The sequence below is a fragment of the Microtus oregoni genome, unplaced genomic scaffold (genome assembly GCF_018167655.1).
Source record: "Microtus oregoni isolate MIOR12 unplaced genomic scaffold, Mior012 000027F_ref0000203, whole genome shotgun sequence".
Lineage (NCBI taxonomy): Eukaryota > Metazoa > Chordata > Mammalia > Rodentia > Cricetidae > Microtus > Microtus oregoni.
This window is the reverse complement of record NW_024543086.1, coordinates 2,440,972-2,464,111: the sequence shown is the minus strand read 5'-3', so window position 1 is coordinate 2,464,111 and position 23,140 is coordinate 2,440,972. Positions and strand designations below refer to the sequence as shown.

At 43.4% G+C, this 23,140-nt stretch overlaps 1 protein-coding gene across 1 annotated transcript; it reads right to left on the bottom strand.

The window, feature by feature from the left end:
• Positions 1-1,278: 1,278 nt before the first annotated feature.
• Positions 1,279-19,355, bottom strand: LOC121463974 (hepatitis A virus cellular receptor 1 homolog). The gene is made up of 6 exons (XM_041676570.1): positions 19,310-19,355; positions 16,503-16,838; positions 7,851-7,900; positions 5,328-5,436; positions 2,835-2,871; positions 1,279-1,393 (listed from the first exon to the last, which is right to left on the bottom strand). The coding sequence occupies exons 1-6, from the start codon at positions 19,353-19,355 to the stop codon at positions 1,279-1,281; spliced, it is 693 nt and encodes a 230-aa protein (XP_041532504.1).
• Between the last annotated feature and the right edge of the window lie 3,785 nt (positions 19,356-23,140).

Genomic DNA, 23,140 nt, shown 5'->3' with positions numbered 1-23,140 from the left:
TTTTTGTCTTTGCTACATTTTAATAATAGTAGGTTTTACAGGGTTATTTTTTAGGTCTAGTCAGCAACATCAGACAGAAGGTACTGAGTACTGACCCAGAGTACTGAACCAGGGTACAGGGTTACTGCCCAGGGTACTGAGTACTCCCCAGGTACAGAGTACTGCCCAGGGTACTGAGTACTCCCTGGGTATACAGAGTACTCCCCAAGTATACAGAGTACTGCCCAGGGTACAGAGTTCTGACCCAGGGTACAGAGTGCTGCCCAGGGTTCTGAGTACTCCCCAGGTACAGAGTACTGCCTAGGATTCTGGGTACTCCCCAGGTACAGAGTACTGCCCAGGGTGCTGAGTATTCCCCAGGTAGAGAGTACTTCCCAGGGAGCTGAGTACTCTCCTGGTACAGAGTACTGCCCAGGGTGTTGTGTACTACCCAGGTACAGAGTCCTGCCCAGGGTACTGAGTACTCCCCAGGTACAGAGTACTACCCAGGGTGTTGAGTACTCCCCAGGTACAGAGTACTACCCAGGGTGTTGAGTACTCCCCAGGTACAGAGTACTACCCAGGGTGTTGAGTACTCCCCAGGTACAGAGTACTACCCAGGGTGTTGAGTACTCCCCAGGTACAGAGTACTACCCAGGGTGTTGAGTACTCCCCAGGTACAGAGTACTACCCAGGGTGTTGAGTACTCCCCAGGTACAGAGTACTACCCAGGGTGTTGAGTACTCCCCAGGTACAGAGTACTGCCCAGGGTATTGAGTACTCCCCAGGTACAGAGTACTACCCAGGGTGTTGAGTACTCCCCAGGTACAGAGTACTACCCAGGGTGTTGAGTACTCCCCAGGTACAGAGTACTACCCAGGGTGTTGAGTACTCCCCAGGTACAGAGTACTACCCAGGGTGTTGAGTACTCCCCTAGTACAGATTACTGCTTAGGCTGCTGAGTAAACTCCCCTGGTACAGAGTACTGCCCAGGGTGCTGAGTATTCCCCTGGTACAGAGTACTGCTAAGTATCTTAGACCTCAAGGACACAATTTATGGCATCTAAAGAACACAATAAATTCTAAAGTGTTCATGTTTGAGAGAACACTCCCCAGTCTGTGACAAGACTGAGTACTATATTAACAGTGACTATGCATATGGACAGCTAGAGGCCCACCCTCTTCACTATTGCCCCTAGTGGGGACATCGGATGAACTGCCACAGAAAGAATACAGCAGTGTGGTTATAACCCATTACTTTCTTCTGCAGTCTTGAGATGATGACCCCTCAGAAGGCAACTAGGGTTTACTCCTTGAATGAGAATTGTCATCCGTAATGTAGAACTTGTCTTCAGTTTGGGGGTGCACTGTGGACTGAAAAGTTTCGTTCTGATAAGCATGGAAGACGACTAATCTGGGGAGAGAATTGTTGGGAAAAGAAGTCACGCTTTAGGTCTGTGCAGAGTTTCCATTTATGATTCAACAAGACTGGGCATTCAGGACAGAAGCAGCCCCATTCCCAAAACTGTAACAGGGAATGAATAGCCCCATACACGGACCTGATGTTAATTCATAGAAAAGTTTGCTTAATAAACGTCAGACAAATTAAAAAAACATCAAAACAAAATAATTCATACTGGCATCCATCAGAATACTCAAGTAATAGAACACAAAAGTAGAAAGTCTAAAAAGACAGATACCTAACATCAGACTAAGTTACCTAATCGGTGTGCACATGGGAACTGGGCTAAGAGTTGGATGACTGCTGTATTTACAGCTTAGGACTGTGGCCCTTTAGAAAGGGTTAGGAGGGCCTGGTGACCCATGCTGGATCCCTGGACCCACAGAAAGGCAGAAAGAGTGAACCAGCTTCACAAAGTTGTTCTCTGGCCTTCACAGGTGCCATGGAACCTGCGTGTGTGCACACAAACACACCACCACCACCACCTCCTACCACAACAAAATTTAAATAAGTTCTTATTTTAAAAAAATGGTTTTGAAATCTACATAGCATCTGCACACTCTAACGCTAACACAGAGGGGAAATGTGTAAAGTAAAGAAGCAGGGCTTTTCCTCAGGGGCTGGTGGTCTGGGAAATAGTTGCAAAGTGTACAGTCTGGGGCCCACTCGTGTACACCACGTGTGCAAAACACCAGACACCGTAGGGAGAAAAACTAATGTTGGGAGAGAATGACTAGCGCTTCAAATCTGGCCTTTCCCGTTAGATGGGGGGAGGGGGGTTTACCCTGAGAGTCACAGTGGACTGCTAGGTGAGTCTTCTAGAACTCATGAAGCAGCAAATCAGAGAAGAAAACAGACGAACGTTAACTCATGGGTGGTGTTTTGGCAGAGTGGATATTTGAACACTGGCCCTCTCTACTGCTGAAATGCAGACCTGGTCAGCCACATCAGAGCGCCTGCGCCATCATTTACAAAGAAGATGGGACAAAGCTTTTCTTTGCTTGGGTCACTGTCACACGTAAATGTGTGGGAACAACGTAGGGTCAGAACGCTCAGATGAGCTAATGTGACAACTGACAGAAAACAGTCTTTTTGTCTTGTTTTGATCTTCATTTTTGTATTATGGGCTTTATGTGTTTTCTTCTCCTGTTGTTGGAGGAAAGAGGGAACATAATGTAGGGTGGGTAGGAAGTGGTGAGCTGCAAGAGGAGTTGGTGGGTGGAAAGGAACATGGCCAAAATAATGTAAATGTCAAAATTAATTAAAAATAAGTAAATGTCAAAAAAGAAGTGGAGAAGGAGAACGAAGAGGAGAAAAGGAAAACAAAGATAAAAACATAAGGAATCTACAAGACTGCAAATTCTAAAGCAATCGGCACAGCGTGACAACTTACGTCTCTGGCTTCCTCTTCTTTCTCACGTGTCTGCACTCTGAAATGGAGGGCAGGGGCAGTTAGGAAGAGGTGAATTGAACATGTCATCAGTAACATTCGTGATCTTTTCTTCTAAGCAAGGCTATCGTTTCTGATTTTGAATTGAACTGTTCCCTTGTGACATTGGGAAGATTCTTCCTGTCCCGCCGGAAGTACCCTCTCTTCATCATGGACTGGTGCACTCCTGCACACAGCCTTCCTAATGTGCTAGAAGAGCACTGGGAAATGGGCTTTCGCTGAAAAAATGAAGTCTAGTTTAATAAATTTGCTGCTGGAGAATAAGCTAAATGTGGAATCTATAGGCAACCTGAGACACAAGGCCCTATTAATGGTCTCTTCCATCAAAGAACCTTTAAAAACCCACTAAAGGAGTACTATACTGGCTTTGGCTCCTGCCATATGTAATTCAGGAAGTGTGCACCACTTATTCCTCACTCTCCACTTCCTGTCCAAGACCTTTAGACTCCCAGGAGCCACCTTCCCTCGGGGGAGAATAAACAACTTTGGGCTAAAGAAGTGAACCTATTTGCAGTATTTTGCACAATTTATATTTCCCCCCTTTTAGATATTATCTTAACTACTGTAGGCCAAGTTAGCCATGACCTATGATCCTTTTGTATCAGATTATAGGTACATATCCCCAGGATCAGCTTAAATAATTTTTATGAATAATTGCATTCCAAATATTAGTGGGAATCATCCTGAAATCTGACGGCCATATTCTTATTTCCCATTTCCTGTCCAGCCATGTGAAACAGGTCAGTGTGGTCTCTGGGAAAGTTGATGGCTGAGGGCCTTACACGGGGAGTGGACTACACAGACAGGAACACTGTGTGTACTCCCACAGACTCAGCAGGAAAGGGCTGTGAGGTCTGGGAACTCTGTTTTCACACCAGTCATGTAGTGTTCCTTCCCAATGTTTCATGTGCCTCTTCTATTAAATATGTGTTCCAGAATGCTCATAAATATCCACATGGGGACAAAGCCAGGTCCCCAGGCTAGGAGAGAATATGCAATAGGTCTTGGAACGGTCTTTGCCATCCATCCAGATCTCACCCTGTGCAGCAAACTATTGTTCCATAGTCTTCAATTTCTTTTTCTTTAAAGATCTCTCTCTCTCTCTCTATCTCTCTCTCTCTCTGCATTTGTGTGTATGAATGACTCTGGATTTGTCTGTGTGTTTGTGTGTCTTTCTCTATGTCTGTCTCTGTGTGAGTGTGTGCATTAGAGTCCAGGAACCCGCTAAACTGGAGATGTCAAATGGAGCTGTGGTTACCGGCAGTTGTGAGTCACCCACCCTGGCCCTGGGATGGGGTTCACATCCGCGGTAAGTGCAGTACATGCTCTTAAGTGCTGAACCATCTTTCCGGTCTCACATTAAATTTATTTATGGAAAACCTGAGTTTGATTTTTCTCTTGAGGTGGCCAACAATTGAAGCATAAAAGTTATGCTTGTAAGCACATCACATGGATGGTAGTGGCAGGAGGAGACAAAGGTCAACACGGGCCTCAGCTACACTGTAAGTTCAAAGCCAGCCTGGGATGTACAAGATCCTGTCTCAAAAACTCCAAAGGACACAAATCAAACAAACAATAATACTTAGAATAAACCACCAGTATTTAAGCTTTACAAGTTACAGGAATCCTGATGACGTACTGTAACAGTGTTCACTGAGCATGTCCCAAGTGTTAGGATCTCAGGGCACAGTAGGTCCTAACACATCCCTGGGATCCAGCATGGACTACAAGACATATCCTGAATTGGGAAACAGAGAAATTGTGCGAAATGTGAACCCCATGGCATGTGGAGTTCATTGAGGGCTGTCAGAACAGCTAAGAAGCCTTGCTCTAGTTCCTTGGTCTGGGAAGTAGACATAAAATGCACTGTCTTCTACCACAGGGCTAATGAAGACAGAGGAAGTGCCATCTTGGAAGAAATGTGGGAAGACACAACTTTGAAAGAAGAGTTGTGGAGTAAGCATTGTCCTACTGTCAAATTCTATGCTCAGACACCATTCTCCCTAGTCACTGCTCTGCTTTATACGACAAGTCTCCTAGACTGTGAGGCCCAGCTCTGAGCACTCAGAATCAGGTACAGGACCTCTTTGCTTTAGAGTTAAAGGCCCAGCAGGACCCCACTTTGCTCAGTGGATTTAAAGAGGCTTTGCACTACGTTCTAGGTATAAAAGATTGGCTGGGCAGTGGTGGCACGCACCTTTAATCCCAGCACTCGGAAGGCAGAGGCAGGCGGATCTCTGTGAGTTCGAGGCCAGCCTGGTCTACAAGAGCTAGTTCCAGGACAGGAACCGAAAGCTACAGAGAAACCCTGTCTCGAAAAATCTAAATAAAAAAAAAAAAAGGTTTTGCTCTGCCAAAATTCCTTGGATTGTGTGACCATTTCCCAGGGAGACCCATTCCCATCCCTAACAATGAGACCTTGATAAAGCTACTCACTTAAGATCATCAGGATGCCTGTGAGAAGCAACAGCCCAACAGAAACGGAGATTCCGATGTAGAGGCCCTTAGTGGGGATCACCAGGGGGCGGGGTGTTGGGATCTCTTCCTAAGGAAACATCAATCATTGAAGAGATGCCAAATGAGATGAGCAGAAAACACACCCCAGACCTCAACCTAGATTCTTTTCCTCCATTTTCTGTGGCTAATCTAGAATATGCAAGTATGTGGGAGTGTGCACCTTGATTCCCAGCACTTGAGAGGCAGAGACAGAAGATTATCTGAGAGTTCCAAGACAGCCTGGTCTACATAGCAGTTCTGGGACAGCCAGGGCCACATAGAGAGATCACACATTTAAATGAAATAGAATAGAACACGCAAGTAAACCAAACAACCTGAGCTGGTACTAAGTTGTTTGACTCTAGAAAACACAAACTTCAAAGTGTCTAGGAGAAAGATGAAAATGTTTTCTCTGTGGTTTGAGGTGACATCATAGTTGCATATCTTGTGAGAGATTATATCTGCATTAATATTATATTATATTATATTATATCTGCATAAATATTCAGTAGGTTATTCCTGTATTGAGAAAAACAGTGGCTCCTTTCTCCATTGATGTTCTGATGTTCCCAGCCTGTGCTCAGCTACTGAGCCTGGTCTTTCCTCACAGATCCTAATAGTCTTATGAAAGTCTGGATTCTATTTTGAGACTACGTCTCAATTCTCAATTTTTAGCCACAGCCAGCCTGGAATGATCTCTCTCTCTCTCTCTCTCTCTCTCTCTCTCTCTCCCTCTCTTTCGACCAGGCTGGCCTCTAATGCAGAGATGCGCATGCTTCTGTCTCCCTGATGGCTGGGGTTAAAGACATGGGCCCACAAGCCTGGTAAGATCTACATCTTTTTAAACCATTCAGAAGAAGCTGCTTCTGGATGCAGACTGTTTACCACCATGTGATCAGACAGAAACGCAGAATCTCCCTACTGCCCTGGTGCAAGGGATCAGGGATCAGCACACACTGGAATAAGCAGGAGGCAGCTGAGCAGCAGGTGAGGCCCCTCTAATAGCTTAGCACTAGTCTACTTACCCTAAATAGAGCCCATGGATGATTTAACTGTAAGAAAAGGGAGATCAGAGGCCAGGTCTTTGTCCATGTATGAGCCTTGCCTCTGGAGTCAAAATCCAGGCTCCCCTGCTTAGTCAGGAAGACCATGGACAAGGACAAGTTAGCTAAGCTCTGTCAGGCAGTTTCTATGTCCTCAAGCATCATGTTCAGTGGGGCAGGCAAGGGATACTCAGGTACTTGACAAACACTGTGTGGATATAAAGTAATGTCTGTTGTTTTTGAGACAGTGTCTCATGTACCCTAGGCTGGCCTGGAGCTCTCTATGTAGCCAATATGATGAACTTCTGATCCTCCTGCCTACATATCTTGAGTGCTTGGTTCACAGGTGGGTCTACCATGCCCATGTGAACATTTACTTCATAACATTTTCCTTATAGTGATTGGCAGCAATGGCTATCCTTTCTCATACATCTTAAATATGTTATTTTCAATCTCTTCGTGAGATAGAGTTCAGAAAGTTGATCTAGAGGTTCAGTATGCATGCTGCTGCTGCTAGGTATTGGGGTCCACACCTGTAATTCCAGTACTTTAGAATTAGCGACAGGAGGTCCTGGGGTTCATAATCATAGGTCTCCAGGAGACCCTGTCTCATAAACAAACAACTAAAACCCTAAACACAAGCACACAAAGGTGTGTCTCTGTGCACGGTTCTCAATGCACCTTGAACAAGATTAACAGCTTCAGAGTCCAGATTTGCTAGTTCTCGTTTTGACTTTAATTCTAAAGTATTCCTTCTTGCTGGTAAATATGACTGTTCTGCAGTTAACCGAGCTCAGGTACAACTATACCATGCAAGGTTGTGCTAAACACAGCACAAGTCTGCTCAATTAGCAATACTTTCGACATGGTGTGACGGCTTCTGATATTGCACCAAGGTACACAAATATGATATGTTAATTTATTCTTGTCTAGTTAGCTCATTCTTTTTATTCTAACCTAGCTTTTACCCATAGGAAATCATTCAATCTCTTGTCCTTGAATCATGTGTCCTTGCCTTGTGAAATATTATTTGTTGGACATTTTTAACAAACTTGAACATCAAAATAAATTTAACACCCTCTTATAGTCAAAATACTCACTTCACAATGGAATTATTAACCTACATTTAGCACTGTCTTTGTGTTTGTGGGATTTTTAAGACACAGTCTCACTATAGAACTCAAGATGATCTGGTAGTCTAGGCTATCCCCAAACTTGGTACCTCTTGTGTCAGCTTCCTAAATCCTATGATAAAGGAATAGACAACTATGCTTGGCTCTTTTTCTCTTCTTCTATTTCTTCTTCTTCTTATGAGACAAAAGACTGTGAACTAAATTGACTTACAAATTCTTAAAATTCAACATGATTCCAGGAAGATAGATGAGAATCAGGTTGTTAACACAGGGAGGGATTTGCTTACAGTGTGATTATTCCAAGGGCGATGTGAAGATGTCACAGTTTCAGTGTAAACTGTTCAAAAAGAATGAAAATTGTTATTAGAATAATGCTATACTTTCATTATAGACACTACACATGTTCATACCAACTTCTATAGTGAATTAAAAGTTAAATACATGATCAAAAACTATAGGCAGGCAGAGCATCACACTAAATACCAGTATTTTATTAAATTTATCCAAGAAGTTATATATCTTAACCTTTTTGTTCTGGCTTTGTAGAATATTCTTTCAAGAAACTCCCCTGCATTGCGGGTGGGAATGCAAGCTGGTACAGCCCATTTGAATGTCAGTGTGGTGTTTTCTCAGAAAATTAGAAAAAAGCCTTCCTCAAGACCCAGTAATACCACTTTTGGGTATATATCCAAAGGATGCTCAATCATGCCACAAGAATATATGCTCAACTATGTTCATAGCAGCATTGTTTGTCATATCCAGAACCTGGAAACAACCTAAATGCCCCTTGACTGAAGAATGGATAAGGAAAATGTGGTACATTTACACAATGGAGTACTACACAGAAGAAAAAAATAATGGCATCTTGAATTCTGCAGGCAAATGGATGGAGCTAGAAACATCATTTCAAGTGAGGTAACCCAGACCCAGAAAGACAATTATCACATGTACTCACTCATAAGTGGTTTTTAAACATAAAGCAAAGAGCCGGGCGGTGGTGGCGCACGTCTTTAATCCCAGCACTCGGGAGGCAGAGGCAGGCGGATCTCTGTGAGTTCGAGACCAGCCTGGTCTACAAGAGCTAGTTCCAGGACAGGCTCCAAAACCACATAGAAACCTTGTCTCGAAAAATCAAAAAAAAAAAAAAAACATAAAGCAAAGAAAACCAGCCTACAAATCACAATCCCAGAGAACTTAGACAACAATGGGGATACTAAGAGGAACTTACATAGATCTAATCTACATGGGAAGTAGAAAAAGATAAAATCTCCTGAGTAAATTGGGAGCATGGGGACCTTGGGGGAGGGTTGAAGGGAAGGGGAGAGGCAGGGAGGGGAGCAGAGAAAAATGTAGAGCTCAATAAAAATTGATAAAAATCGATAAAATTTTTAAAAAGAATATTCCTCTCTCTCTCTCTCTCTCTCTCTCTCTCTCTCTCTCATACATGTACATGCCCATGTTTTTCTATAAATTAGGTGAAGTAGAGCACTTAGAATTGGAACAGCCTAAGGTCCCACCTTCTCTCTACTTCCATATTAGCTGAGGATTCTAAGTGCACAAAGGCCGTACACACACTGAAACGTCAGGATGACCTCTACTCAGAATGAGAGGAACTACCATGACATCCGAACAGCTTGTGCGTTCTTATCTAATGTGTCAGTTTGCCTTGGCCTGATCAGAATTGCTTCAGAAATCACCTGTACTATCACTCACAAGTGGACGTGCCACACATGATGTGAGGGTTGGGATTTCGTGTGGCAGGAGAGACACTGAACTTCAATCTGATTTTGGGGTGTTTCTGAGATACCTTTTTTTGGGGAACAGACTGTAACTTTTACACTTTCTAAAATCTGCATGTGCAGAACACACCAATAAACAAATGGTTTACATCCTAACAGTGAGTGCCCAGTTTCATTTTATTCTTGAAACAGCACACGTCAGGTGTTTATACATTTGTAATTTTAGCAAATCACAGAAATAATTTGCTGACAGTGCATTCTCCCCCCCCCCACACACACACAATGCTCAAACAGCGAGTGGTACAACTACAGGTCTATGGAACTCCCAGTTCCTGCCAAAGCTGGCACTGCCAAGCATGAGTACACCTGGTTGGCCATGGCCTCCTGATTCTCAACTTCCATTTTTACTCATTGGGGGCGCACTTCCAAGGAGCCAAAGGCAATGACTAGGTTTAGGCACCATATACAGTCTAGAATCTGTTTGTGACCTTGGATCTTAAGCACGACCTTCCAAGTATAAGAGAAAGTGACTCAAATACGGAACAAGAGAAATTAAATTCAATACTGACAGGCATGTTGGCAAATACCTTTCATTGCTAGAAGTAGAGGCAGGAAGACCTCTGTGACTTCAAGGCAACCTTGGTCTACATCATGAGTTCCATACCAGCCAAGTTGAGATCCTAGCTCAACAAAATATAATTCAACCAATATCACTCCAGCTGGTCACATGATCATGTCAACTGTCACTGCTTTCTAAATCTGTTTTCCATAAAGTCAGGAACTTATACTTGTTCTCCAAACTTAGCCCATTAGCCCATCCCCTGATGCAAGCAAAAACTATGTCTTGAAAAGTTCTGCCAGTCTTGAGAGATCCTCACAGTTGCCTGGAGCAAAATGGGTTCTCTCACAAATCCTTATGTTCTAAAATCCCAGTCTAAAACCTAGGGTCCTCTGCAAACTTGGCTTGTAGCCCAGTACTTCAGAGTCCTCTTATTTAAGTGTACCCGCAGGCCAATGGGAGGCAAGGAAATCAATACTTCCCATCAGATTGATCTAGCAAAACAAAACAAACAAAAATCTGTGACCCTTCTGCTGCTCATCAGAATTCAGCCCCTCACCAGAGGATGGACAGATGTAGGAAGCTTTAAGTATCTCAAAGAGCTATTCTCTTCTCAATGCTGGATGTAGACGATTTGGACCTAATCTTGTCTTTGGATTTTAAGTTTTCCCCTTCTCTAACAAACTGTCTGTTAAAATTAAGTCTAAATTCATAATGTGTGTATTTGAAGTTAAATTTTAGGGAGTCACACAAAGCATATACATAACATTTTATATTAAATTCTATGCATATGCATATGTAATCTGTGTATACATTATTGCATTTAATTGCAAATGTTTATGGAGACCAGAGACCACAGATCCTTTGGAAGTGGAACTACAGGCATTTGAGAGTGCCTCAACATAGTTGCCTGGAACCAACTCAGGATCTCCTCAACAGCAATACTTGCTCTGAGCTATGAAACCATCTCTCCAGCCCAAGCTTGAACATGTCAAATTCCTAAGGACTTTTAATTCAATGTGTAAATCATTAGTATAAAAAACATCTTTTTGCATTTTCCTACTTCACAAATAAACTGAAAGATCCTTGAAGGAAAACTTTAGAAAGAATCAACTGTCCCTAAAAAGGGAGACTAATGGAGTCTTCTTCAGGGAGAATCTGAATACAGGACAGACCTTCCAAAACATAAATCTCAGAGCCTATGGCTGGAGTTATGACCCCAGAGTCAAAAGAACCAGCTTCCAACTCAAGTGAACAGGGACAGAGTCTGAGCCACTTTCTGTCTCCATAACTTCCACCATGAACTATTCATCTCTGTCACCATGAAAGAGGGACATATCACAGCTATATAGGACACAAGTGTCTGAGAATTAAACACTGCATCATGAAGCATGTAGCATGCTGCCTGGTGCTCAGGAAACATTGAATGTCAATTTTACTACACTATGGCCTTGGCTGGATGGCCCAATTTCAGAATATCTGAAAAGGGTTCGATTGTGCCTACCCAGACACTAGTTCTCAGTCATTCTTTCTTTACTTTTTCGTCAGAAAGTCAGGCCCCACTATCCCAGATTCCTAACATCCTCATCAGCTATCCTAGATCAATGATTCACCTGAATCTGGCTAGTACTGAATCCCTGGAAAATCTCATCTAGAGAGATGGGTGCCATCTATACGCAAATTCCTACAGAACAGAGGGTGCACATAAAAAGACTGGAGAATCATGGACATAGTGAAGTCATTGTTTAGAACCCAGCTAAGACTCCTTCACCTAGATCATACTTATGACTGCCTTGTTGTCTGTGTGTCCTAGAGAACCCCATGAGAAGGCCTCTGATTGCTGAAACACATAATTTTTTACCTGATTTTGAAGTCTGCATATTTGTTGGTTGTGGAGGAGTAGAAGTAGAGAGTCTGGTTGATTTTGGAGCATTTGTGGGTCTCCTTGTAGTAGTTATGGGATTTGTGGTAGTTGAGGGTCTCCTTGTAGTAGTTGTGGGTTTTGTGGTAGTTGAGGGTCTCCTTGTAGTAGTTGTGGGTTTTGTGGTAGTTGAGGGTCTCCTTGTAGTAGTTGTGGGTTTTGTGGTAGTTGAGGGTCTCCTTGTAGTAGTTGTGGGTTTTGTGGTAGTTGAGGGTCTCCTTGTAGTAGTTGTGGGTTTTGTGGTAGTTGAGGGTCTCCTTGTAGTAGTTGTGGATTTTGTGGTAGTTGAGGGTCTCCTTGTAGTAGTTGTGGGTTTTGTGGTAGTTGAGGGTCTCCTTGTAGTAGTTGTGGGTTTTGTGGTAGTTGAGGGTCTCCTTGTAGTAGTTGTGGGTTTTGTGGTAGTTGAGGGTCTCCTTGTAGTAGTTGTGGGTTTTGTGGTAGTTGAGGGTCTCCTTGTAGTAGTTGTGGGTTTTGTGGTAGTTGAGGGTCTCCTTGTAGTAGTTGTGGGTTTTGTGGTAGTTGAGGGTCTCCTTGTAGTAGTTGTGGGTTTTGTGGTAGTTGAGGGTCTCCTTGTAGTAGTTGTGGATTTTGTGGTAGTTGAGGGTCTCCTTGTAGTAGTTGTGGGTTTTGTGGTAGTTGAGGGTCTCCTTGTAGTAGTTGTGGGTTTTGTGGTAGTTGAGGGTCTCCTTGTAGTAGTTGTGGGTTTTGTGCTAGTTGAGGGTCTCCTTGTAGTAGTTGTGGGTTTTGTGGTAGTTGAGGGTCTCCTTGTAGTAGTTGTGGGTTTTGTGGTAGTTGAGGGTCTCCTTGTAGTAGTTGTGGGTTTTGTGGTAGTTGAGGGTCTCCTTGTAGTAGTTGTGGGTTTTGTGGTAGTTGAGGGTCTCCTTGTAGTAGTTGTGGGTTTTGTGGTAGTTGAGGGTCTCCTTGTAGTAGTTGTGGATTTTGTGGTAGTTGAGGGTCTCCTTGTAGTAGTTGTGGATTTTGTGGTAGTTGAGGGTCTCCTTGTAGTAGTTGTGGGTTTTGTGGTAATTGAGGGTCTCCTTTTAGCAGTTGTAGGTGAAGATCTCCTTGGAATTGTGAGTTTTGGAGTGGTTGAGGGTCTCCTTGTAGTGGTTATGCGTTTTGGAGTGGTTGAGGGTCTCCTTGTGATAGTTGTGGGTTTTTTAGTTGTTGCTGGTTTCCTTGGAGTAGTGATGAGTTTCCTGGGTGTAGTACTGATTTTCCTTGGAGTAGTACTAGATCTGTTGGTAGATTTTAATCTACTTGTAATTGTAACCCTTTTTGAAAAACTTGTTGGAACTCCTGGATTTAGAAACCAATATAAAAGCAATGGTCAGCCCGGCAAGAAGAAAAAAGAGCCTTAGTAAATAAGGAGAACCCAAAGAAAAACATATAGGCATCCTCCTGAATATTAACCTTCATCATGCGATGAAAAGAGACAGAGACAGATTGGAACAACGGACAGAAATCTCAAGGTCCAAATCAGGAGCAGAAGGAGAGAGAGCACGAGCAAGGAACTCAGGACTGCGAGGGGTGCACCCACACACTGAGACAATGGGGATGTTCTATCGGGAACTCACCAAGGCCAGCTGGCCTGGGTCTGAAAAAGCATGGGATAAAACTGGACTCGCTGAACATAGCGGACACTGAGGACTACTGAGAACTCAAGAACAATGGCAATGGGTTTTTGATCCTACTGCACATACTGGCTTTGTGGGAGCCTAGGCAGTTTGGATGCTCACCTTACTAGACCTGGATGGAGGTGGGTGATTCTTGGACTTCCCACAGGTCAGGGAACCCTGATTGTTCTTCAAGCTGATGAGGGAGGGGGACTTGATTGGGGGAGGGGAAGGGAAATGGGAGGCGGGGGCAGAGAGGAGGCAGAAATCTTTAATAAATAAATAAAATAAAATAAAATAAAGAAAAAAGAGCCTTAGATACACCCCTGCTTCGCATATCAGGTAGAGGCTGTCTCCAGGCAGAGGCTCCTCCCCTGAACTTCTGTTCTTTGTCATTGACCACCTAGGATGCGGCAGGGCGGGGCTGTGGAGACAGCTCATCAATAGGAGGCAGCTGCACCGATAACCTGGAGATGAGAATGGGGCCCACATCCCTACTGAAGCATGTTCTAAGTGATAGGTCAGATGCTCACATTTCTCTCAGCATCTCTGTGACACTGAGAGGGTGTTGGGAACTGGGACTGAGTGTGTTCCTCTCCAGGGCGACTGACTTCACCCACTGACTGCACTCTGAGCATGTTCTAGTCTAGAGAGGACATACACACAGTGCTGCATCACAAGGCTAACTAGGCTAGTTGGCCCGCAAGAGGTCCCATGCAAGGCCCAACACTAAATTATGTGCATATTTGTATAGGGAAGAGACACAGTTGTCTATGGTTTCTTCCAAACTGAGAGAAACGGTGAATATTTCTTATCAAAAATTTTTTGGTACCAAGAGTTTCAGAATTTGAGCAATTCTGAAAATTTTGTAATAGTTTTTTTATAGCTCACATATGGGGCTCAAGTCTAAATATGGATAGATGTAGCATTTATCACATACACTTTATATACATAGCTTATAGTGAGGTTTATAAACTCTTGATAATTCTATGTATGAATACTTCATGGCATTGAATTTTCCAGGTATATTACCAAGGCCATGCCCAAGAGGTTTTAGATATTGAAGCACTACAAACCTAATATTTGGACAAAGGAACCAAAACATAGGTGTTCAGGAGCATTCATTCATGTTAATCACTTTTAAAATCATTGCTGATAGCATAGCAAGGAGTGGGTGTGACTGTGTTAGAACAAAACTGTTCACACTATTTGATTCAAACTATTCTCACTATTTGATACAAACTGTTCACACTATTTGATTCAAACTGTTCACACTATCCAATCCAAACTATTCACGCTATTTGATTCAAACTGTTTACACTATTCAATCCAAACTATTCACGCTATTTGATTCAAACTGTTTACACTATTCAATCCAAACTATTCACGCTATTTGATTCAAACTGTTCACACTATTCGAGTCAAACTGTTCACACTATTGAATCCAAACTGTTCACACTATTCTATTCAATCTGTGCACACTACTCTATTCAAACTGTTCACACTATTTAATTCAAACTGTTCACATTATTAGATTCAAACTATTAGATTGGTGATTGAGTCTACTGTGTAGGCAAAGGTTTAAGCACAATGCAAACCTTCCCTAAACTGAATGAATCTCTCACAGTGAAATGTAAAAATGGGAACAGTCTAGTCATAAGACCCCTATGAGAACAACCAGGAAAAAAGCCACCAGTTTGGAAGCTTTGCTTTTATTGTTCTGGGGCATTTTTTCTCCCAGGTAGATGGGAAAGTCTGAAGGAGCTGATCAGGATCCTAAGACATCTGAAGAAAAAGCTCAGTATGATAAAATGCACAGGAAATCATAAGAAGTTGTGGGTAAGGATGAAACAGAGTCGCTTTCGCTTTTGAACCCTTAACTAGCCAGACAGAGGACTTGTCAACACTGACCTGTGAAATGGTTTCTACACTCGATACCAGCCAACCGTCAATAATTTCAAGCAGCTGGGCACTGTGAAACAGGCTTTTGAGCCCATCCGTCAAAAGACAGAGGCAGTTGGATCTGCGAGTTTAAGGATAGTCTGGTCTACTTGAGAGATCCTGACTGTCCACACCATGCAGTGAGGTTCCGTGTCAAAAACAAACAGATCAATAAGAAACAGGGGACAAACTGCCAAGGCTGAACAATGACGAACGTTGTGAATGTGCTGGATTTTAAAAGAAGAGACAAGCTAGAATTGCTGTTGATTGTTAGTGTGAGCCCTTAGCAAAGGAGATTAGGGGATATCAGCAGAAGGAACTGCATCCTCGTGGTTCTGCTCTTTCTAGGAAAATGATGCCACATTGTAGAGGAAACTGTGATGATTTAAGAACTGGGGCTTTCATGAACTTCCCACTGGTCCCCACTGAACAGGCACTGGGAGAAAAACACTTTCCCTCGTGGCCATGTTTTTGTACAAAAGGATAATTTTGTGACAAGATGTGGGGACTCTTTTAAAGCCCAAGGCAGGGCAGACCTGGAGTGGAACTCTGGTCCTCCTATGCGTGTGGCCCGTGCTCAGCAAGGTCAGCTGACCCTTGTGGAAGCCAGCTCATCAGTGCAGCAGCTTCCTGCGTGGCCTGCTTTTCAGGTCAGAGCTGCTGGGCTTTTACAGTGTAGAGGACAGTGACTTAAAGTCACAAGACATTGACTCCGAGGCAGAGGACAGTCTTTCGTTCAGGTCACTCAGCTTAGGTAAAGCTCCCCACTGAGTTTCAGGATGGAGAGCAGATGCAGTTTCCTGGACCAACAAGATGGTCCCACGTATGGTTATGACCTGGATCCTGACTTAGCCCATCATCTTGCATTAGGCTGATCTTAGCACTTACAAATAAATAACAAGTAGGTGGTATACAACTGAATTATCAGGTACTAGAGTGCTCTAGGCTGGAAAGCCAGGAGGGCAGGGCCATCAAAGTACAGCCTGATATACGTGAGATTATGTCATTAAAAAAATAATAAAAGCAAGTGTTTAATCACAAGCATGTTATAAAAACCTTCATTTCCTTGTTCTAGGAAAAGAATAAATCTCTAGTAAACAGAAGGCTCGGTTCCCTGGCAGGTTCCCCTGTAGGACATAAATAAAGCAGCAAGGCACACTCACCTGGCTGACCTTTTAGTGAGGCCATCAGTCTCTGTACGCCATTCCATCCCTTCTTCTCCACTCGACAACAGTAGAGCCCACTGTCCCTCTCAGTGGCATTCTCTATGGTCAAGGACACATCTCCTTGAAGAAGCTGCCCCTTCAGCTGGTAGCGACGGTCAGCCCGATAGTAGGCTCTGTGTCCATCGGTCAAGATGAGTGTCTGTCCACATGTATCCCCACATTTCCCTCGGCCCCAACACATGGAGGAGATCCCATCAGACACTGGATAAGAACATGGCAGTGTCACAGGGTTGCCCACCACTCCAGGGACTTCTGGGAAAGAATCCACAGCCACTGTGATAAGAAGGTGAAATTGGAGAATGAGCACTCAACAGTTTCCTACAATGGATTCTATTTCTTCATTTCATTCCCAGTTTTCCTTTTGGTTCAACTGTGGCTAAACCTGGGGCATGGGAGGTAAGTGTTCTATTGTTCTATCATTGTACTCCAGCCCCAGCCTTCCTTTGCATGTTTGTCTCTAAAGTTTTCATAGCTTAACATTTTCACCATAAACAATTCTCTGTTACCTTATCCTTTAGTATGTGTGTGGGAAAAGCCACTTACTGCACTGTATTATATTCATACTGTATCTTTTTATTTTTTGTATTTATTCATTTATTTCTCTTTCTTTCTCTCCTTCCTTTCATTCTATATTTTATTCGTTTTACTTTTGGAGACAGAGCTCACTAGGTAGTTCTCTTAGACCTAGATCTCTCTATGTAGACTAGGCTACCCTGAAACCCATACAGATCCAGCTAACTCTGCCTTCTGACTGCCAGGATTAAAGACATGCACCACCATGCTTGACCTGTTTGTTTGTTTTTAGACAGGGTGTTGCTTTGCAGCCCAGGCTACCTTGTACTCTGTATCCTCCTGTCTCAGACTCCTGAGAAATGAGACTACAAGCATATACTACTGACATAAATGTTAATTCTTAATATTTTAAAACTCTTCTCCCAGAGGTTGTGCCTGACAAGTTAGATTTCAAAAGTGAAGTCAAGAACCTATTGAGTTCAAAACCAACCTGGGCTTATGAGACCCGGTCTCAAACCAGAGTTACTTCCCTGAATGCTACTACTACAAATGAAATCACTAACTCTTTACCCACCTCTCCGTTACAAAGAGCAAAGCCAAGTTTTGTTTATAGCATCGCTGATTTAAAGGCAGATCTTTACCAACTTGAACTTCAGTTTTCAGAATGGCTTTTGTTTGTTCATATGGTTTTCACTGTTTTTGTTGAGACACAGTCTCTCTATGTAACCTTGTCTAGCCTCAGTATTTAGAACTCTGTAATAGAACTGGCTGTCTAAATTCATGGAGATCTGCCTGTCTCTACCTCTCCAGTGCTGGGATTAAAGATGTGCACCCCCAGAATGGGTCTTGTAATACCATCAGGAGGATTGAGGCATTAGGATCAGTCCTTTAAAAATTAAAAAAAAAACCTGAACAAGGGTCCCTGTTTATGTGTTGGTGACATTCCAGAAACGGAACAACCTTCATTTACAAAGTGTGCCCAGAAAATCAGAATATTAAATCAAGAACTAAACCATGCAACTTTTAAACCTAAAATAATAATTTTAATATGAATCCGTTGAGATCATGGATTGAAATCCCTATTACCAATTGTTTCCAAGTCAGGGAGCTCTGGGGGTTGAAGATGCAGCTCAGGGGACCATGCTCACCTCACTCATGCCAGCCCCTAAGTTGGTTCCCAGCACAGGATAACAGTGGACTGTGAGATTCACTAAGTAGTCACCCATATTCAGTCCTAGGTCATGCATTTGGGACATGGTCTGAGAAAGCACTTCCTTTTTCTATAAAATGAGTGTGTAATAAGTGTGCATTTCTCACTGGGACACTCATTACTTTATTTTGCCTAATGCTTTTTTAGGATCACAAGAATAATACCTATTATTATAATAAAAAGTATAAAAATGTCTGATAAGAATTAATGGCCTTCCTCAATCCCATTTCCTCCTCCTCCTCTTCCTCCTCCTCCTCCTCCTCCTCCTCCTCCTCCTCCTCACCCTCCTCCTTCTTCTTTTTCTTTTTCTTTATGAGACAGGGTTTCTCTGTAGCTTTGAAGCCTGTCCTGGAACTAGCTCTTATATACCAGGCTGGCCTTGAACTCACCTGTCTGCCTCTGCCTCCTAAGTCCTGGGATTAAAGGCGTGCACCACCACCGCCCAGCCACAATCCCACTTCTTTGATGTTAGACTGTGAAATATGCAATATATAGCAGGTGCAGGGGCTCACGCCTGTAATCCTAGCTCTTGGGGAGCATTGTGTTCGCTCTCAGTTGTCTATCATGCGTGTATCCTTTTAGGCTACCTTAGACCTTTCTTCAAAAGAATTAAAATTCAATTCACTATTTACCCCTATATCATAGTTTTTTTCCATTAGAATTTTTAAATAAATAATTGGAAAATGAGTGGATTTTTTTTTAAGGTTTTAGACCAAGTGAAGGTTTGGGTGCCCTCTCATGCTCTTTCTTTAGCCCTCAGGCTTTGAATATGACATAAGTGTGCATGTGCTTAGCCTTTCTTGAATATAACATGAATGTGCACGTATTCATCCTTTACTTGATGGTCTTGTGAATTTTATTTTTTTAGCCATAAATTTTGAAATTTATGTAGCTTAAATTTCTTGGAGCTATGACTTCATTCCAGTTCTTTGTTCACTATGTAATTTGTAATACAGAGGCCAGGGAATCATTCATCCAAACCTCCATCCTCCTGACCATCCCCAGCTCACCTCTCACTTACCTGGGAGAAGGAGTAAGAGGCCTGAAACGAGAACTTGAGGATACATCCTGATGTTGACCTAAGGACATCGAGAAGACACTCTGATGGACTGTCACTCACACACTGTCTCTGAGAATTCTGAATGTACGAATGACATAGGCCTCTCTGCTAGGCTCCCCTGTCCTCCCAAACAGCCACTGTTTCCCGGTCCTTCCCCCATACAACCATCAATCTCACTTCTCGTCTTGGCACAAATAAGATGACAAACAGAGAAAACTTGAAGGCAGACATAAGATTGTGTGCCTTTGGGAGATCCCTAAGCAAGGACCAGCCTTCCAAGGGCGGTGCACTTGCCCTCTGGTGGACTCAGGGCTGTTTCTGCTTAACACCCAGAGAGGTTGGTCCCTAAGCCTCAATCAACTTCATTATTAACAACATGGACTGAGAAGAATGGAAGTGTTGTGTCTGAGCACATTGTCCCACGTAGGCCAAAGACAAGGGTTTCACTGTAAGCACTACCAGACTGGGCTGAGGGGGAATGAATGAATATTACTCTCATGTTATTAATATTAATATTAGACTGCTTTAATGCCTCCTGGTTAAGAGTGCCCTCTGCTCTTACAGAAAACCTGAGAAGGGGTTCAGAACCCATGTTGGGATGCTCGCAGCCATTCTCCCTGGAGATGCAGAAGACCCAAACATTCCTCAAACACCTGTGCTCACACGCACATATTGCCACACACAGATACACACGATTAAAAAGAATAGCTATCAATCCTAAAACTGGTAATATGCTTACAATAACTTTGACATCATATATTTATAAAATACCAGATTTATAGTTTACTATAGAAAATGCTAATATAATACTAAAGTTTTACTCATTCCATACATTTGTTTGCTGTCTTCAACAGAGCGTGTATGATTCTATGAACCTAGACTCTAACAATGAGTGGAAGACCTCTAGTTTCATGTAGCTTGCAGCTATGTAGAAAATAACAGTTTGTTTATAAACCATAGAAACTACAGAATTCACCCTTAACCCACGTGAATGAACATGTGAACAGAGCAGGGAAACAGCAAGGAAAGTGTAGAGGATGCAGAGGGAGCGTTGGTGACAGGGCCAGAGGGGTATAGGCACATGCTTTGTTTGGGTTGCCAGACCTAAACGGACTTTCTAATAATCTCACAGAGAAGATGAAATTTGAGCGACGCTGAAGAAGACTTAGCCAACCAGAAAGAGGAGTCACAGGAGAAGAAACTGAGGGGAGGCAAAGTTTCAGACGCAGGAGAGTGTCTGTGGCAGGGGAGAGGGCAGGGCAACTGGGACAGTGAGGGACAGCAATACAGAAGAGCAGGGCAGAGGCCAGCAACATCACCCAGGAGGCAATTCTTGAGGACTCTCCTTCTCACTAGGGCACATGGAATCATTGCTGGGGTGGGTGACAGGACGTGGTGCCCTCTGGGGACGGCAGTGACTGCTAGGCTGAGGAGCAAGGACTCTTAGGGTCTATGGCAGGATTTCAGTGTGAACAAGACAACAGAAGATGACATGATCAATGAAGTCAAGACACTCATGTTTGTGGGCCTAGAAGGCAAAGCAAACTGGGCTTCCTGTAGGCTAGGAGTCTAAATAGGATTCGTTACTCAAGGCTGAGCTGTGTATGATGAGAGGGACTGACAGCAGAGGAGGGAGGAGCTGCTCCCCCCTCTGGGAGGAGATATCCTGGGCTTTGGTCATGCTAGTGTGCAGTATCTTTGGAACTCAAAGCTGGGCTTGAACTCCTGACCCTGTGCCTCCATCTCCTCAGGGCTGGGACTGAAAGTATTTACCAACATGCTATGGTTTCTTTCTTTCTTTGTTTAAATGATAAAAGTACCAGTGTGGGAGCTGGGTATATGAGCTGGTGGAGAGCTGCCTAGTGGCTGTGAATCTCTCGTTCAATCACCCACATCAGACAAACCAGGAATTGTGGTGTAGGGCTGTAACTCAAGAACTTAGAAAGTAGAGGATTAGAGGACTTCAAGGCCATCTTTAGGTGCCTGTCAAACTGGAGGCCAGCCGTAGATACGTGAAGGCGTGTCTTAAGACAAAAGTATGAGACATAATGATTTTATGCATATCATATTAGCAATCAGTAGGCTAAGAAAAGAAGATTGCAGTGAGATCCCGGCCAGTCTCAGCTACAGAGTGAGTCTCCAGCTCAGAAATAAACAGAAATCCCATAACAGCGTGTGTATGCATGTATCATCTGAAGACTGCCCAAGCTAGGTATTGAATTCACTACTCTCCTGCCTCAGCTCTTGGGTTGCCTTCCTGAGAAGGAGGAAGAAGAGTTTTTCTGAGTGATAAATGGGTGGAGTCTTGCACCGTAGTAAACGGTGGCAGCTGAGACATGAGTTGGGTCCAAAGGTGTCTGCAGAAACTGTGGGATGATGGTGTCCACACTGAAGGGAGAAACAAAGAGCCAGAGATATGGCACAGTGGGTACCGTTACTTCCTGCTAAGCTTCCTCACCTGAGTTAGACACTGCCCCTGTAATAATTGGTAAAAGAATAAGATAGACTCCTGAAAGTTGTCCTTTGACCTACACACACACACATACACACACACACACACACACACACACACACACACACGCGCGCGCGCGCACACACGCTTGTAATAAAAAAAGAAAGTTCAGAGGAAGACTTCTCAATTTTGAGGATCTAACAGTATCCACTGAGGTATATTTGCTCTATTATCTGGCCGTTGCTTTAAGGTCCCTGTACGCATAGGAGTGGGGTATGGCAGTGGGAGGGGGTCAGAACAGTGAAAGAACAGTCAGCAACATCTGGGTAGTGTGAAGCTAATGATCAGTACAGACAGACAGCCCAAGAAGAAGGACCGCAGCCTCCAGAAGCTCCAGCTTTCGGGAGGAGTGGAAGAACCCTTCAACAGATATTAGCATCTTAAAAATTATCTTAAAGCTTTTTCCTAAATATTTTCCCCAGAGTTAAAGAGTTTAGTGACTTCCCACTCATTGAAGAACAAGACCAAGTCTAAAAGCCGCTCATCTTCCTGGACTGACCACTCCCTTCCCAACTCTAATACTCCAGCTGAAGCAAATTTGGTTATCTGTCCTTGGTTATCTGACCCCTAACACAAAACTTCAAATGTCTGTAGCCAGCTGAGGGCCTTCTTCACACCACATACAGCTATTTCATTCAAAAATCTCCTAATCTGCAAATTAAAAAAGTCAGTAAAGGACACTGCCAATATAAATATGCCCTCTCCTCCTTGGTCCCATTTCTATGTTATGTAATATGACACCAGAACTCTATAGGATGCTAAGTTGCCCTAATGTCTAGAGACACACTCCCCATTGTCCTAATGCCCTGCACACAATCTCACAGCATCCCATATGGTCCTGAAACTGCACAGAGCATTATCCTGATTGTGTCTCTCTACTGTGAGTCTGTAGAAGCCCCTGCTTACCTGGTACTTAAGAGAGTAGAAACTTCATGTTACAGTTTCTCCTTCTAGTCCTCTGCTGCTGAGGGATGCTTCCAGAACTATTTGCGGATAAAGAGGAACCTCTCTTATAAGTCCATCCTTATCTCCCAGCCACACTTTCACCTGTTCTGTCTGAAAACTGAGTCTCCTCAGCTCTCTAATCCACCTCCTAGATAGCATCTACTCACCGACATAGACTATACAAGAACTTAAGTGTATGGGAAAATGGCTAATGTGCCTCCTGGGTTTCCAAAGCTGCAAAGATCTTCACCTGAGGTGTGACTCTAGGCCTGGGGACCCTGCTGCTTCTGACATAACTGGAGAGAAAGAGACTTTAGCACCTGGACCAACCCTCT